General features: G+C 41.9%; 1 protein-coding gene across 2 annotated transcripts in view; it reads right to left on the bottom strand.

Annotated features, from left to right (window-relative positions):
* CADPS (calcium dependent secretion activator) overlaps window positions 1–16623 on the bottom strand; it is a 206163-nt gene that overhangs the window by 32462 nt on the left and 157078 nt on the right. Inside the window, exons 22-24 of one of the 2 annotated variants that reach the window (XM_041425708.1) lie at window positions 9938–10072; window positions 6696–6851; window positions 3741–3888 (exon numbers count right to left, since the gene is read on the bottom strand). In XM_041425708.1, coding sequence (XP_041281642.1) covers window positions 3741–3888; window positions 6696–6851; window positions 9938–10072 — 439 coding nt within the window. The remainder of the gene's footprint in view (window positions 1–3740; window positions 3889–6695; window positions 6852–9937; window positions 10073–16623) is intronic. The other variant, XM_041425710.1, reaches the window with a different exon arrangement.

Raw genomic sequence — 16623 nt, 5'->3', positions numbered from 1 at the left:
GGCAGCTCCCATTCCATGTCCTGCTTTGCAGGTCAAGACATACGCAAGTCCCTTACGGGATCACAGTTATGATTCATCTTTAATGCAGAGCTAGGCCTTATCAGCTCCCAGGATTGACCTGGCCTTTCCCAGCACAGCTAGAATGAAGCTGTGGGGTGACAGGGACCTGTAACAGCTTGGTACAGGTAGAAGCTGCTGATGTGCTTGGCAGACACAGCCAGGACTTCCTAAGGGAAATGGAGAAGGGGTTGTGCATATATTGGGGTGTCTCTCCCATTATGTTTTCCTTCTGCAACTGCATTTTCTGTGTGTGTAAAACTTTGCAAACAAGTATTCAGCTAACTGCTTTCATCATGTAAGTCATGAGTTTGAATTCAATCATGACTAGCTATGTGCAAAGCAATTCACTGTGAAATGCACCGACTGATGCATGTTCAATAACAAGCTTGTTTCAAAAGCAAATAAGAGCCCCAATGGAATAAAACCACAGCTCTGAGAGCAGGACAGGAGCCTGTGCATGCACCAAGGTGGTGTAGCAGTACCCTGAGCGCTCATTCCCATCGCAGCCGCAATCCCCAGGGCAGGGTGAGCCCCGGTGCCCTGGCAGTGACCATGCAGGACAGGGCCTGCGCCAGGCAGCCACAGCCATGTGCACCCTGTGCCACCAGTGCCACCAGTGCCACAGCCCCAGCTCCACCTCAGGAAGGGGAACCTCGGCCAGGACAGGGTCAGAGACGGCGGCGGTTTGGAAAGCGAGCGCCTGGTGCTGCTACAGATGCCTGGCTCGCAAAACCAGCAATTCCAACAACTCCTTCTACATTCCTCATGGAAACACTCAAGGTTAAAGATCGCAGAGCTGGTTTGCTTTACCCAGCATAGCCCCCACTCTCGATCAAGTTCATCGTAGCTTTCTATTAGCTCAATTATTACAATCCATAATCAGTGCACTACAATGATTCAACTTGACTTTATGTGATGAGTATCTTGCCTTGTCATGTAACAGATTGTGTGTATGTTGTATTTCTCTAAGGACCATCTGACCTTAGATATTAAATAGAAACATACTAGACCAACTGAGAAACATTTAATACATACATTTATCCCCTTAGATGTATTAAAAATTCAGAGGAAAAATAAATATTTAAGATGGTAAAGTATGTTTACCAAATGTTTTAACAGCTGCCTTTAGAGACAAGGAAATGGAATGAAATGATGGGTGTTTGTTTCACAGGGTAATGCTCGCAAAACGCATTCAAGTATCTGCTAAAGTGAGTGTGGCTGAAGGTAGTGTGAAAGGGAAGGCCTTTGGGGTGGGAGGGAACCCACAGAGCAAGGTCAGGTCTAGGCAAGGAAGGTGCTGAGACAGTCTCTGCCCAAATACAGATTGAACTGTCAGAAAAATGAGTGGTTTGTTTGTAATGAAAATGTCATCTCTGGTTAGGTCTGGGCCAAAGGCCTTGCCTGAGCTCTGTGGTGGGCAGCGTGAGCCCTTTTTGCTGCTGTTGAACTGTCTGCACAGGGACACAGGCTGGAGGAGCCATGTGCCAGCTGGGGCACTGATGGATGGTCCCATCAGTGAGTTTCTGTCCCTCCCTGTCTGTTCCTTCCTCCCCTTGCTGACCTGTGTGGCTGCCACACACCAGAGATGGGGGGACAGAGGAACTCAACAAGGCACAGATCCAACTCCCCATATTACTGAGAAGGACACAGGCTGGAAACCCAGGTTCCCATGCCTCTGCTGCATATCCAACTGTCTCATCATTTCTAGTGGCACTGGAAGAGGCAGGGTGCCATTTTGTCCTCTCCCAGGTTGTACTGACAGATCTATATGGGAACTTTTACCCCCCTCTGCCTGACCATCTTGGCACACAAGTTTAGACAGCTTCAAGAAGAGGAGATGGAGATAGCCAAAACACAGAGTGGCACGAGTGAATGGAGGGGGAGGTAGTAACACTACTTAAAAGAAAAAAAAAAAAAAAAAAGAAGAAGGGAGGGTGTATAAAATACTGCAGCCCTAAATGGTAACCTATGCACCAACAATTTATGTCTGCTTTACAGGTTCCATTAGTTTAGCTGTCTGTTAAAAACCTCATGTCCCAGCAACTGCTGCTTGCCACAGGGGTTCGGCTGTCTCGGAGCTGCTGCACCAAACACCTCCTGGAAGTGGTCCAGGCAGATTTGCAGCTGATCCTGGCTGCAGCCCAGGAGCAACCACACAGCCACCTCCTCCCCTGTCTCCTGCAGTCTGAGTCAGGCTGAACCTGCAGTGGGACTGATGCTCAGAATTTGGAGGAAACAGGCAGCATCATAAGTCAGCATGGAAAGATGCGGCGAGTGCCTGGTCACACAATACCCGGGCACAGCACTGATGTGATCAGTCTTGGGCCATCTGAATGCTTAACCTGACAGTTTAATGAATGTCTCCCCTGTCTTCATGGTCTCCAAAATCTCTCTGTCCCCAGGGACTGTGCCAGTATAAGGGTTTGATCCTGGTTTGCAGTGGGAAACATCACAGACATGAGCCTTTGCAGCTGACAGGGTAGATGCTGCAGCAGCTGCAGGCTGAGGGATTTGGGGAGACACATGGGTATGAATATGGAACAGAAAATGGTAGAGAAGTTCATGTCCAGGTCTGGACAACAAAAGCCCACTCAAGATCTGCTCCAGTTGACCTGGAGGACAAGGGAAGACCTGATGATGGGCAGTATGAAATCTCTTACAAGGTGCATGTCACAAATAAAATGTCAGAACTGAAATATGTATAACAAAACTAAAAAAACAGCTGGATCTGATCCAAACACCACTGACATCAGGGCAGAGAGCCCTGCTACATCCAGCGGCCTTTGGAGCAAGTTCTTTCAGAGGAACAAATTGAAGTGAACAACTGAAAAAACACAGGAACAACTAGCAATGATTCACTGCAAAATCTGACCATGGAAAGCTGTAGTGAAAAGGCTTATCTAGGAAATGCTGACAAGCACCAGACTAGGTGAGCCAAACAGTATTTGTGAATTTATTCTAGACTGGTATATGAATATTCAATTTGGCTTGAAGTCACTGGAGCAAAATGAGCATTCTGATGCATTTAATTCATTCCAATTTGCCATGTCTTTCTAATTCATAGGTCAAGTCACAGAAACTTCAACCTGCAACTATGGCTTCAGAAGAAAATAAAAATCAGCAATTAATTAAAACAGGTTTGTTATTTGGAAACTTGAGTCATTATGAACCTGGAAATCCAGAATGATCAAGTGTGCTGATTACAGCCAGTACTCGAGGAAGGCAAAGCAGCCGGAATTTCAATCTACTTTTGGAAGTTCTTTATTTTTGTGGTTTGGGTTTTTTTTTTTCCCTTACATGCATCACAGCAACAACTTGGCAGTTCTGTTTTCCTTATGTTTGTCTACAGAAAATAGCCATACACAGAAAGTGTGTTGCTGACACCTGGCTCCAAGGTGCAGTTAATGACTCAATTTATATGGTCATCATGCAACAACCAAGCTTGAGAGATACCGTATGCATACCACAGTCCTTGCAAAAAGCCACTCCTAAGTGACAGGGATTCCGAATGTTTCTATTCATTAGATTTGAGAGCAACCCCCTGTACATTCATCTGCACACTCTCTATGGAAGGCTAAATCCACAAACGATACAACGTCTCTGAAACGAGCACAACAGGAGACAGGAAATTTCATGACATTGCCTTTAAAAGCTGTGAAAGGAAGAACCTGCATTTTTACCTCTTGGCCCATTTCCATACTGCAAAGCTTTGTAGACTGAGCTTTGGCATCCACCATGACATTAAACATGGTGCATATTGATTGAGGGACTCGGAAATCTGTTGATCGGCTGGTTTTCTGCAGTTTTACTTCAAATGCAATCCTTGTTCTGTGAAGGAAAGTAGAAGAAGATGTTTCAGTTGCTTTTAAACATACTAAGCAGATAATAATAATTTGAAACAATACTGAGAGGAGTTTGAGAGGCAGAAAGCTGAATGCTGCTGGGAATGCCATAGTGCTACTGTTACAAATGTGTTTTTCCTAAAAATTAAAAAATTTCCTGCTTAAAAAGAAACCCCTTTTCCAGAATACAGACTATTTATAAAGTGTTCAACAGTTTCAGGGAAACTGTGACTCTCTTATGCTTGATAAACAGTGTGATGATGTTACAAGCAGCAGTGTCAATGCACACCTTTAATTTGGTTGCATTAGCTGACTGATAACCACACCCTGCTGCACCAAAGGAAGCTCCTATTGCTCCCTGATATCAACTACAAATAACAGAAACTCCTTCATTGCTTGACTGAAAGGACACTGCCAGATCATTGCATTTACAGTGATATATAGTATTTGCTTGCTGGAAGTTCTTAATTGTCTTGTAAGTTCACAGAAGTGGTTTCCCTGCACCACACACATTCACCAGAGTATATCTGCAAATCATGCACAGGCAAATGCAAATGAACACACCTGCATCTGCATAACACACCTCCCCATTCTCCTGAGGTTTCACTGCCATCAAATTTGGCATCCCTGGCAGTAACAAACTATGATACACCAAAACCTTTGTTAGGCCAAAACTTACAAAATCTGATCCTGTGTCATATTTTAAATACCAAGACATTTGTGAGTCTAACAAGGGAATGCTTTCCAGTGTGGTGGGCATTGCCTTGCCTTTTTTCAGAGCCCCTCTTCATATTCCAGAGGTATTTCACTAATCTAACCTAACACAGAACAATTATCACATCACACAGAATCTGCCAATAAATTAACATAGGAACTTCAATTTAGAAATAACAAATAATATCAGCTGCAGCTCAGGAATAATTCTGAACTTAAATGATCCCCCAAGGGTTATGCAAATGAAAACTCATTTACGAATGTGAAGCTCCAGTTCTGGGGACCAGATCTGAGCTGGTATGTAGGTCCTTCTGCCTGGATTTATTAGTGAACAGGCCTTCCTTGCAAGGGCTGCTTTCCTGACAGCCCCAAAATACAACCCAGTGCGGAAGGCAGGGTGGCTCCTCCATGGATTCAACAGTTCAGAGACAGACGCGAAGAAAAATGTTGTGTCAAACTGAAATTGCTAAAGAAACCTTAGCCAGGCCCTGTTTGCAGGTGATATAAATAGGGAAGGCAGCATATTGGTTTACATCAGCAATGGCATTTGAACTGATTTAATTACCAGTGCCAGATTTAGCCTGGACTCGGGGACTAGAATGTTGATAATTACTGAAAGGACCCAAGGAGACTGGGATTTTCCATCTCCTCATGGAAAGGAGCATGTTCCTACTTACTTATGCTCACAACCATTATATATAGTTGTACCAATACAAGCTGGGCCAGGTTTTTACAGAGGGGCAACACATTTGTAGAAAAGTTGAGGCAGACCAGGGGAAAAAACCACCTGGCTTCCAGGCACACAAGCTCTTCTTTAGATGCACCTGGAAATTTGCTTATTTTTCCCAGTTATCTCAGCTGAGCTAACTTGTTCTGATTTTTACAGATCATTGCAGCTATAACTGTGCTGTAGGACAGCAAAGGAACCTTAATTCCAAGAGAAAAAAATTAAAAAGAGAAAATAAGTCTTGCTGGTGGTGCTGGAGCAGAGCAGAGAGCACAGCTCCAGCACTGGGTTTTCTCCTGAAGGACAGCCTGACAACTGAAGAACAACTAAAGCTCAATGTTTGTGCCAGACACAAGACCAAAGATGGGCTGCTGCAATAAATTACTCTATGTCAAAGACATTAAATGCAGTACATCTCATTGCACTTAAAATGCACTAGGGTTTATTCCAGAATGGTGAGAGAACAAGCCTCAAGCTATCTGCCTTCCTGCCTGCATCTCAGGATTGAATGTGCTCTCCCCTGTGCTGACACTGCACATCCAGGCTAGTGAGGATTGTACTGAAAATAAATGCCACACTCACACTTGCGGAGTGGCCAGGAAATTGTGGGACAGAACAGCCACATCACACACTGCAGTTAATATTAGCATGTATTGGCTATATTTGGCTTCCATTTTTTCTCTGGTTCATCTCTTTGTCTATGAATTTTTGCACAACGAAATACCAAGTTCATTTCTTCTTCTTACCTCATTATCTCTGATGCAAATGGACATAAATTGCAGTAGAAAAGTTGGAAATTTAACTTCAATATTTTGCTTTCAAAATGACAGCTGCCAGTATGTCTAAAAGTTGCTTAAAGATATCTCTGTTTTGGAAGATCTGCAGGTAACTATGCTATAATGTAGCTGATGATACAACAGCTTTTCCAATCAACGGCAGACGTGAATCCTGTGTGCCAAGCAACACACTATCCCACTTTTTAAATAATTTTTTCTTGTTTTTTTTTCTTTTTTTTTTTTTTTTTTTTTCATATATCTGTGTTTTTAGATGGGTACTGGGATCTTTCTTATGGCTATGCCTTCAGCAGTCAGCATCATCACACCAACCTGCATTTACAAAGACCTGACCTCACATGCGGCACTGAAAATAAGTAATTATCTACAAAGCCCAGAAGAATGGGTGATTTATTGCCTTATTGTGAATAAGCACTCAGTCTCAACAGACAAGTAAGTGCCTGCTTGGGAGAGTCCACAATTCACAGCAATGGGGTGAATTCCAGTTTTAAGGTGGAATAGCTTTGCATCCTGTGAGCTCTTGTGAGAAATGTGCCAGGCTTCCTCATGGGCACCCACCTTTTCACACAGGACTCGATCATGTCACTCGCCATGAGCTTCAAGCGCTGCTCCAAGTGCTTCCCAAACTCCTCCTCAGGCCAGTGCAAATCCCGAATGAAGGTCTGTAGGGCATCAAGTTTCCAGAACATATCTTCTGAGGTGCCTGATCCATTGCTGGCAGGGCAAAATGAGAACAAAAGTCAGAAGTGGCATCAGGGTCTTGGCAACCTGATGTGGAGACCATTCCTGAAACAAGTGTAAGGCAGACAGCAGTTTCATACACAGGACAACGTTGGCCATCTCCACCATCAGGATTTTGAGTTTTACCATACAGTTGCCTAATCTACCTTGCTGTCATCACCCACAAAACTTTCCAGACCAGATGAGTAAGACAACATCATGAGTTACACACATTAACGGGAAGAACGTGTGTATGGTAAAAATCAGCCTTAGTTAATAACCACATTAAAGTATGTGATTATTAAGAATTAAGGCCAGGAATTGTGGGAGAAAATCCTTGATCAATAATAACTGCCATACTAGGCTGTATGTAGTTATTAAGATTTAGGGTTTCATGCAATTCTCCCCCCTCCAAATTATATCTTGAGTTTGCCTTGTCCCCCAGTGTGGCCCCATTTCCAGGTAAGGGACAGTGCTAACAAGTGGTGAGCGAGGACACACTTTATCTCTTGAACAGCTGAAAAAAAATTGGGGTAAGTCAATTGAGCTAAGGGTACATCTCATATCCAGGAGTTTCGGCAGGATTTACTGCTGCACCTTTTTCTTTGCAAAGGCAATTACAGGACAACAAATTTACATTTTTAAAAATTTATTTTGCAACAACTTTGGTCTGCCACAAAATTCTCAATTTCTTTCCCAAGCATATATTCTTGTACCCACACCCCTGCCCAGATGGAAGTCTTTAGTCCTGCAGTGTGTAGCTACACCAGCTCTTTTCACAGTATAATTATATCTCAAACCTCCACTTACAGAATAAAAATACAGGACTGGATTGCACTCTGTTTGTGCACAGAAATTTATGCATCTATAACCCTTTTCTCTCCCTCTCTTCTTCTCCCTCACTTTTTTTTTTTTTTTCCAGAACAATTACCAAGGAAGCTTCAAGAGTTTCAACCCCCTCCTCGCATACCACTAATGCTAACACAGTAATTTATAAGATATTTAACACACCATGCATTACCACTTGTGCTGACATCATCTATAGAAACAGATGAGGGAGGGTGTTTCTATTGTGACAGATGCCAGCTGCATTGAGTTAATGCTAGAGGAGCTGGGAACTAATGCAAACAGGGCTACTCCCAGGTGAGAACTGTAGTCCCAACATGCCAGAGGGATCCTGAGGGAGCCTGGGCTAGCAGAGTCAACAAGATAAAGAATGAATAGTCTTGGTTGTAGGAGAAACGTATCTGACACTAAGCAACAGGTAACATGTCCTTGATGGAGGGGAAGGGTGAGTAAAAGGGAACCAGGGAGATGAAAAGATAAAGAATCAGGCATTTGCTTTTGCCAGGGGACCAATTTGGACAACAGTCTCACATATTCATCTACCAAGAGTTTTTAGTTCAAACCTGTGCTTGGGTGTAAGCAAGCTTTAACAGTCTAAACCCAGTTTTGGAGCTGCACTGATTTACATTTTAAGTGATTTAATGTGTACAAATACAATAATTGGTATTTACTACAGCAACATTATGACATCCATTTGGTTTCAAAATTTTTGAAGAATTATTCTCTCTCACTTTTGATGAGGGCTCCATCCAAGTAAACAATATAGTATATTCATTTCCAAAACGCACTTGTTCGTATTTTGCTTGTGAGCGCCACAATTACTCTAATCACGCCGGCAGCTTGCAATATAGCATTGATGCTCAAGCATTTTCAGAGGGATTATCCAATTTTCTGTCATTACATGATTCTTATCTTTTCAAGGGCAATACCACAAAGCATGCACAGAGCAAGATTAAAACTTTCAAGTATTCTTTACAGACAACTGCCTAAGCTAGCCTTTAAAATAACTATCTTAGCATGAATATGAGTTGTATGGCTTTGAAACATAAACAACCATGCTAATATTTTAAAAGGTTTTAAATCTATTTAAAAAGATCTCACATCAGTGTTTTCTTTACTTTCATTCATTACCAGTGCTCTGCAATCCTGCCTGTGCCAGACTAATGGCAGAGGCGTTCTGGTGGACTCCAGGTGTAGATGTAATTGAGGGTGTTTCAGTAAAAGTGAATAGGAGATTCTGGGGTCAGTTCTTCAGTTTTATCTATTAAGTGTGAGGATAGAGGAAAAGCACCACAGTGCAGGCTGAGACCACCCTATTCCAGCCCTAAATAACTCTCTAGGACTTTAGAAGGAAAATGGACAAATAACAGTTCCCATGATAGGACATCTTGGGAGACGAGCTACCTCAAATGATGAGATTTAGATTGAGCCCACTGGGTACCACCCTCCAAACTGCTCAGTGAGAAATCTCCTATAAGAGAACTTGCCTAATCTGTGCTGAGGGTTTGTGGTATGTTTCCCCCGAGCTTCACACACACACCCTGGGACACTCAGGCAGGAAGCTGGGAGCACAGAGCTCAAGGCTCCTACAGAGCAACTGCTTTGACACTATTTTCCAAGCCATAATCTAAAACTCACATTGAAAATCTCTTTCTTTAGTTGGTCATGGCATTATTTGGGCAGTAATGAAGGTTATGGAGCTTTAATTGCTCTATGGGGCATCCCCTAACATGAACAAAAACTGTTACAGGGTGCTCCTCTTTCTTAGACTGCTTCACCAAAGTCAAGAAAAAAAAATTATCTGGGAAATGCAGAGCTTGCATTAAATAAAATTCATTTTTAGATCTACATCTGGTCCACAGAAATTGGTTGACTGGCATTGAAATTGGTTCATCTTCTCTTTTGGACAAAACTCTTTGCTGAGACACATAATGTCACATTGTGAGTTCTGTGGTTTGTATCTTATTCAGACCATACCCCATTGTTGACAGCTATTTTGTAAAGCAAGATACTTGCTCAAACTCTCAGTGGGAGTTGAGACAAATTTTCAAGGTTTATACAAAAAAAACCCTCAAAATACACATGCCAGAAATTCACTAGTGTCTCATTCAGAAAACATCTAATTAACTGTATCACTCTTTAAAGTTTTATGTAATGCACAGAAACAAACAATACATATCCATGCCAAGATTACTTTAAATTTAAATGAGATCTAATTTGAACTGAATACACACTCAGAATCATAAATAGCAGCCATCCATGACGGTGCAGAAAAGCTAGGCATTTGTGGGATGCCTAGTGGGATGTTAACTGGTAGATTTGGTACTTTAGGGAGATTCACATTTGGTAGATTCACATTGGGCAGATTACTTGTTAAACTCCTGTGGAAGAAACAGACAGAAAGAAAAAATACCATAACAGTGACAATGCCGATGTAGCAGAAGCACATGACACTCAGAAACAAATCTGCAAAGTTCACAGCACGAGGACAGTTAAAAAACTAAAGCAAAACATTTCAGAAAGAAGCATGAGTATGAAAGCTTAAATGTACTGTGTTTTCAGTCTCCTATAAAATTCAAATTCCTTAAAAAAAAGGAGGAAACCAGAATGAAAAGAAGAATTGCAAAGGGAAAAGTTGACCGAGAACTTAAACACCTGTGAAAATAACTGCACCTTCAAGTTCTGATACCATTTCAAAGTGCAGAGAGCAGCTTTTCTCCCAAAAAAATCTCTTTTAAGGAAGAGTCTCAGTTCTTACACACACAGGCTCAATGGAAGTGCTAAACTACGAGATCTGCTAAGGGACTGGAATATGAAATAATAAAGAGAGAGTCTGGAATTCCAGCCATAAGAGTTTTTCTCATCACCAAGTTCAATGGAGTTGCAATTTTGCTGCAAAACCTCTCTGTCTTAGACCCTCCACAAATAAAAATGGGCTAATCTGGAGTGATGAAACAGGGAACTACAAGGTTCTTCCTCTGTGAAGACTGTGCCTTGATCCTCTCTTGAATTCCTGGGTGCAAAACAAAGGAGTGCCGATCCCCACTATTTCTGCACTGTGCATAAACTGCACTTTGTAAATGAATGCAGGACTAGTATGTGACTGCTTCATGGCTGGCAGTGGGCCATGAGGTGATTAAGATATTCAAAGGTTAATATGAAGCATGTGTACTTGGGCATCATGACTTCAGTCAGTATTTTCAGACGTGTGACTCTTATGCTAATAGAGATCTTTAAAAAGTGGACAGCTGTATTGATTTAATGCAAGATTCTCTCCTGGAACAAGGTGCATATAACAGCACTGCATGCCCAAAGTTTGGAATCCACCCTACTAGGTCTCTAGATGTTGTAATTGGTCTAATTCTGGTTTAATGAGAATCTTATCACAGTTATATTCTACAAGCAAAATGAAAACATCAGGAGATCTGGGAATCGGCAAAAGACAGAACTCAATTACCCAACTCACATATTACCTGGCTCTCAGAAGAGAGGCCAGTTTCAGAAAAATGCCTCATTTCTGCCCTCTCCCAGGAACACTGTCTCACCCTCTGGTACACAATCCACAGGTGGTCTTAACAGTCCCATGTGAGGAACAAAACCAGATGCTTTGACACTGGTTTTACCAGATTGTTACTTGGACTCTGTGAAAATGGAATTAGAAATTCAGGGTTTCAGCTTCACCCTGCACTGCTGAAGCTACTGAAAGCTTTTCTATTGATGCACACAGGCACTGCTTCAGCATCCAAACTTGCTCTGAGACTGCATCAGGACATGGCACCTTTGGAGGTCTCTCCCATTTCCCTGGATTGAACGAGTTACTTTACAGACTTTACATTATCCGGATTCCTGTGAAACTATCAAATTATACACTATGTCTTTCAAGGCATATTAAAATATTAGTAACTTCCCTGAGACATATTTAGCACTTCATTTCTTACTGTAAATTTTATATATCAACCCCCAAAGTAATGGAATTGAGCTGGCTGAATAAATGTTTCCTAATGCAAGAGACGATGTGAACCACATCTCTGCGAGAGCTCAGCTTGTCATTGCTGGTGAATGTTAGGGAACAGACTTCATTCGTTGTGAATAAAATCCCTTGCTTGGGAGGAAAATCACAAATCAAAGTTTTTCCTAGTGAAAAAAACCCCCGACTATGCTCTGATTTCTAATTATTTCTGTGATTCTTAGTAGATTTAAGTTCCTGCTATCTGTGTGTTCTCTTTTTCAGGCAAACAGGAGGATTAACTACTGTCACAAAGCTGTCCATTGTTTCCATTCATACTGTATCTGCTGCTAAGATGATATGACTATTGAATGAGACATAGACTACATAGTGATTGAGAGAGTGTTAAATCTTCAGAAATGGCAGTGCATGTGGTTAGATACTGATATGGAATAAATAAAGAAATAGCAAGAGGTGGACAACATATAAATGTATAAGGAACAGCAACTTAAATAACTTAGCCAGATGGTAAATACATAAATCAGAGGACCTTTGGTTTTAATATTAAAATTCAAGAAGTGACAGTGTTATATTAATAAAAACACTGTATTAATAAAATATGACTTCTAGAGTAAACAGTATACTATATTCACACGGAAACATATTTCTTTTATACAACACATTATTTTGCTGATGCAAGAATATGTTACAAGAATAAGTTAGTACTTTTAAAACAAAACAAAACAGCAAAATAATGGAGTATATTATCTTAACATACAGTAACTAATGTAAAAAAATATTCTCCTGAATTGACATGCACAGTTTTTCAGGTTCAGCTGATCTAATTATCTGACTAACAGTTGCATTGAGACCTCCAAAAAATGATTAATATTACCAACAAATGTTCCATGAAGCCTGCAATTGTTCAGACCATAAAACTACAGGTCCAAGATGAGAAACTGTTTCTAGAAGCCAGCCATGCCTATTTAATATAGATGGCTAAATATAACCTCAGCCATCAGGCAGGGAATGTGGGCATTTGCATCAACAAGATGAGGGCTGTCTGATTTAAGACGACTCGGCTTCAGGACTGGATCCCGATACGTTTGATGAGAGACACTCTGGAGCTGCACTGCTTATTTTCCTGGTGTCTTCTGCTTCATCGCTGTTTGTGTGTGTGAGCTGTGGAAATGCCCTCACCTGGACTGTCTGCTGGGAGATTGTCAGTGCAAGCAGGCTGGCACTGTAGCCCTGCACAACCTCCCAGTGCTCACACTGCACCGGATGGAACACGTCCAGCTGCACCGCGGCTGCTCCTGTAGAGCTGCCCTAGCAGTGAAAGGAGGGCAGAAAAATCACAGTATTTTTACTGAGCTGTCTCCTGGGTTCAGAATAGAGCTGAATGAGACCCTTGACCACACCTAAATGCTCAGTTCCTACAGGATGCCTGGAATGATTTAGTGATGGAAGACGCAAATGCCTGTCTCTTCCATCACTATAAACACTTGCAACCTCACTGTCGAGGCTGAGCAAATGCTCAGGAGCAAATCTTTTCACAAAAGCCTTGATGTGAAGCAAAGAGCTTGATAGTGAAGTAGGCAGTCAAATCTGTGCTCTTCCTGTGACTGACACTCAGAATAGTAACAAAAATACTCACTTTCACTACAGCGGTGCTTCTTTTAAGGGGAAACATCTTTCACTATCATTCTGTAGTTGTACAACCTTATAAAATGATTAGTATAATCATATTGTTTGAGTTCTGACATTTATATTAATGATACATTTTATAAATAGTTTGCAAAGGGTTAGTGAGCAATTAATAGATGCTAAAGCCAGGACTACAGAGTGGTAGAGAGAGCCCTGGGTCAATGAGTAATGTTCTAGTCAAGCCATTGAAATTGGTTGTCATTGCATGAGCTTAGCATTTGCTCAAAAAGATCTTTCAACACAGACACACACACAGAGACACACACACATACGTGTCAGCTGGCTGCGAGATAAATCAGCACTCTCCGAGAAGCTAGCATGAAAAAAACCCATTGCAAACCCTACTTTTCCAAGACCTCTCAACTCACCAGAGAACAGACCTACTCTGCATCCTGCATACTTGGATGACTGTGCGAAGGACAAGTGTTCCACATTTCTCTGCGTGGATTCATACAAGCGCACCAGCTGCTCTAGCTATAGGGCACGGACCCCCTGCAAATTCAGCAGCTCTGCAGAGGCAGATTACAGAGCCCTCATGAGCACATAACGTCCATGCTTTCCCCCCACCATTTTCTTCAATACTTAACAGTATCTCTCTCACTGTGATTTCTATACCTAACTCCTCAGAGCATAAGGTGCAGAGTATTCAGCAATGAAAATAGAAGAAATACATGCTTGCAAACTGCCATCTGGTCAGGTTATGGAGGGCTACATATTTCAGCCTTGACTGCAAACACAAGTACAGAGAAACCCTTTCAAAAGATTCTGTGTTGTGGAATAATTTCTTGGTTAACAAGAGATAATGAGATTTCCTTCTCATAAAGCACTGTAGAGATCCAGGACAACAACAAGCTTGGTGGAATGGCCAGCTTTGATGATCTGTCTTTGCTGGCTGACTTGGAGGTCTATGTCCAAAGCACAGGAAAACTGTGGAAGAACATTCTGCAGTATTCCTGATTTCCAAAAAAGCTCTGCTGGAGAGGTGTCAATAGAAGGTCACAATTTGGTTGGGAATTGGTTGCTCCAAACTATTTGCAAATCCATGGCCACAAATTCAACTGTGCTACAGTATGGACATGTGGGGTGAGAAGAGAGTAGATACAGGAGGGCAAGTCAAACAGAATAAGTCTCTAACCTGAATTTTTCTGCAAGTTCCCTGTCGATCAGACAAAGAGGAGCAGGTGGTCTGCCCAGGAGGCAAAGATGAAGATGCCTTAACATTTAGTTCTGAACAGCACATGAAAAATGTCATAAGATCCTAGGAATGACACTCCTCTTTTCCTTTGCACTGTATGTGCCACCCTCTGGCACTCACTGGTGCCTCCCTTCACCGGGCCACATCACGTTGAGCCAGCGTTTGCAACTCACACTTTTGTGTGCGAGACATAAGAACAAAATATCAACACGTGAAAAAAAAACCATGGTGCATCTTTGCACCAGATGGACAGAAGCTTCTCGTGGAAAGCACCCACTTTCCTGCTGGAAGAAATCTTTTAAATACTCAAGTCTGTAAGAGAAAGAGTCCATCCTGAGCTTTTGCTTGGAGATGCAATGCTCAAAGCACACTGTAACTGGAACTCCAGAAGGGAATAACCATCACAAGAGAACTAAGAAAAGATCTTTTATAACTATCAGATAACTTGGAAATGATAGATGCTGGCATACCCAGGGACAAAGCATTTTGACAGGCAAGTAGCACATCCAAGTACTTATGGACATCTATAGTTAACTCCTTGAAGTCATTAAAAAGCAAAAAGATGACAGCTTCTGATAAAAGAAAAAAAAAGCAGAATGATTTGTTTATTGAGTGCTTGACCCAGGTGGACAGGTACACAGAGTTAATTGCCTCTGTTTCATAACAGACAAGGAAATACATATTTTTTACCAAAGCAGAGCTCTGAAACTGAAGTTAATGCTAACTTCGAAGTGCAATTCTGCTTGAAGGAGTGGCTGTAAAAATGGCATTCTCCTACTCGAAAGATCTATTTCTTGTATGTTTTCTGGGTCACATCTGCTTATTTGAAACAAGATTTTTTAGGATCTTTAATCCTGTTAGCCTGCAGACCAAAGACAGCAAATGGAAAGTGAGAGAGGCTCCTGAATGCCAGCCACTTAACCCCACTCAAAACAGAGGGGATGATCAGGTGTCAAGAAAAAGCCCGAGATTTGGCAGGCAGAATCCTTACGGATGCTGAGGATGCACAAGAAAGAAAGGAAAAAACCTGGGTACTCAGACTCCAGGTTGCATATGGGAGGCTGGCTGCTGAACAAAATCTCTTTTCCTTGTAAACGGAACATATTTGGTGTGAAAAGCCCTGAAAGACCACACGTTCTTTTATACAGCAACCTCTGAGAGTGCGGTGCCATTTCACTTTCCCTAGAGAATGACAGAAAAAGCAAGGAAAAGAGTCTCTCCAGAGGTCACCTGGTCCCAGTTCTTGGTCTCAGGCACTGCCAGACTCATGTTGCTTGCAAAAGGTCCATCTTTCTCTTTTAGTATCTCTATTAGAAGGAAAAGTCAGCTATTTCCCTTTGTAGGATCTGACTTGGCTTTATAGAGCAAGCATGACAGGGTTCAGCAATGCTTCAAAACCTGTGAAATAACAACAGTAATCCAAAGCACATGTCACATTTTTATCATTCACCAGCTCTTGAGTTCAATTTGGGTTTTTCTCAGGCTCCCAATTTCTTGCTGGTAAACTCCTAGCTTTCCAAATGTAAGAAATTATCATGCTTGAGTTATCTTGCCCATGTTTCACTTTGGTTTCTGCACATCTAATCCTACAGGCAGAGGAGCTGGGACTGGCAGAGCTGCCCTGGACATGGGGACATGTGCAGCCACCAGCCGTGGGGCTGATGCCAGTGGCACACACTGCACTATCCCCCCCACAGGGTGGGTGGAAAAAATGAGTGTTGAGAATAAATACAGCAATGACTCACAGGGGTTATAGGGCTGGAACTGAATACAGTGAAGCGAGTTTTTTTTGTTCTGAAAAGGAGCTATGTGAGTTCAAAAGCAGCATTGGAAAAGGCCTTTTAGAATGGGTTCCAAAAAGCCATGGCAGTTAAGAAGGTTTTCCCATTTTCATGCTTCCCTGTTCAAAGGCACATGGTTCAAACTGAGGCAGTGATGCATTTCAAAAAGCCAATACCATTTCCCTCATTAACCTGAAAATCCTGAAGAGATCAGGCCTCCTATTTATAGCATTAAACTAGAACGTTTAAAGCATTTTCTGCATGTCTAGTCTAACGTTTGCTAATTCACCT

Source organism: Onychostruthus taczanowskii, unplaced genomic scaffold, assembly GCF_017590055.1.
Source record: "Onychostruthus taczanowskii isolate IOZ18803 unplaced genomic scaffold, ASM1759005v1 scaffold9, whole genome shotgun sequence".
In the NCBI taxonomy this organism is placed as follows: domain Eukaryota; kingdom Metazoa; phylum Chordata; class Aves; order Passeriformes; family Passeridae; genus Onychostruthus; species Onychostruthus taczanowskii.
Note: the sequence above shows the minus strand (reverse complement) of the source record. Positions and strands in the feature narration are given on the sequence as shown.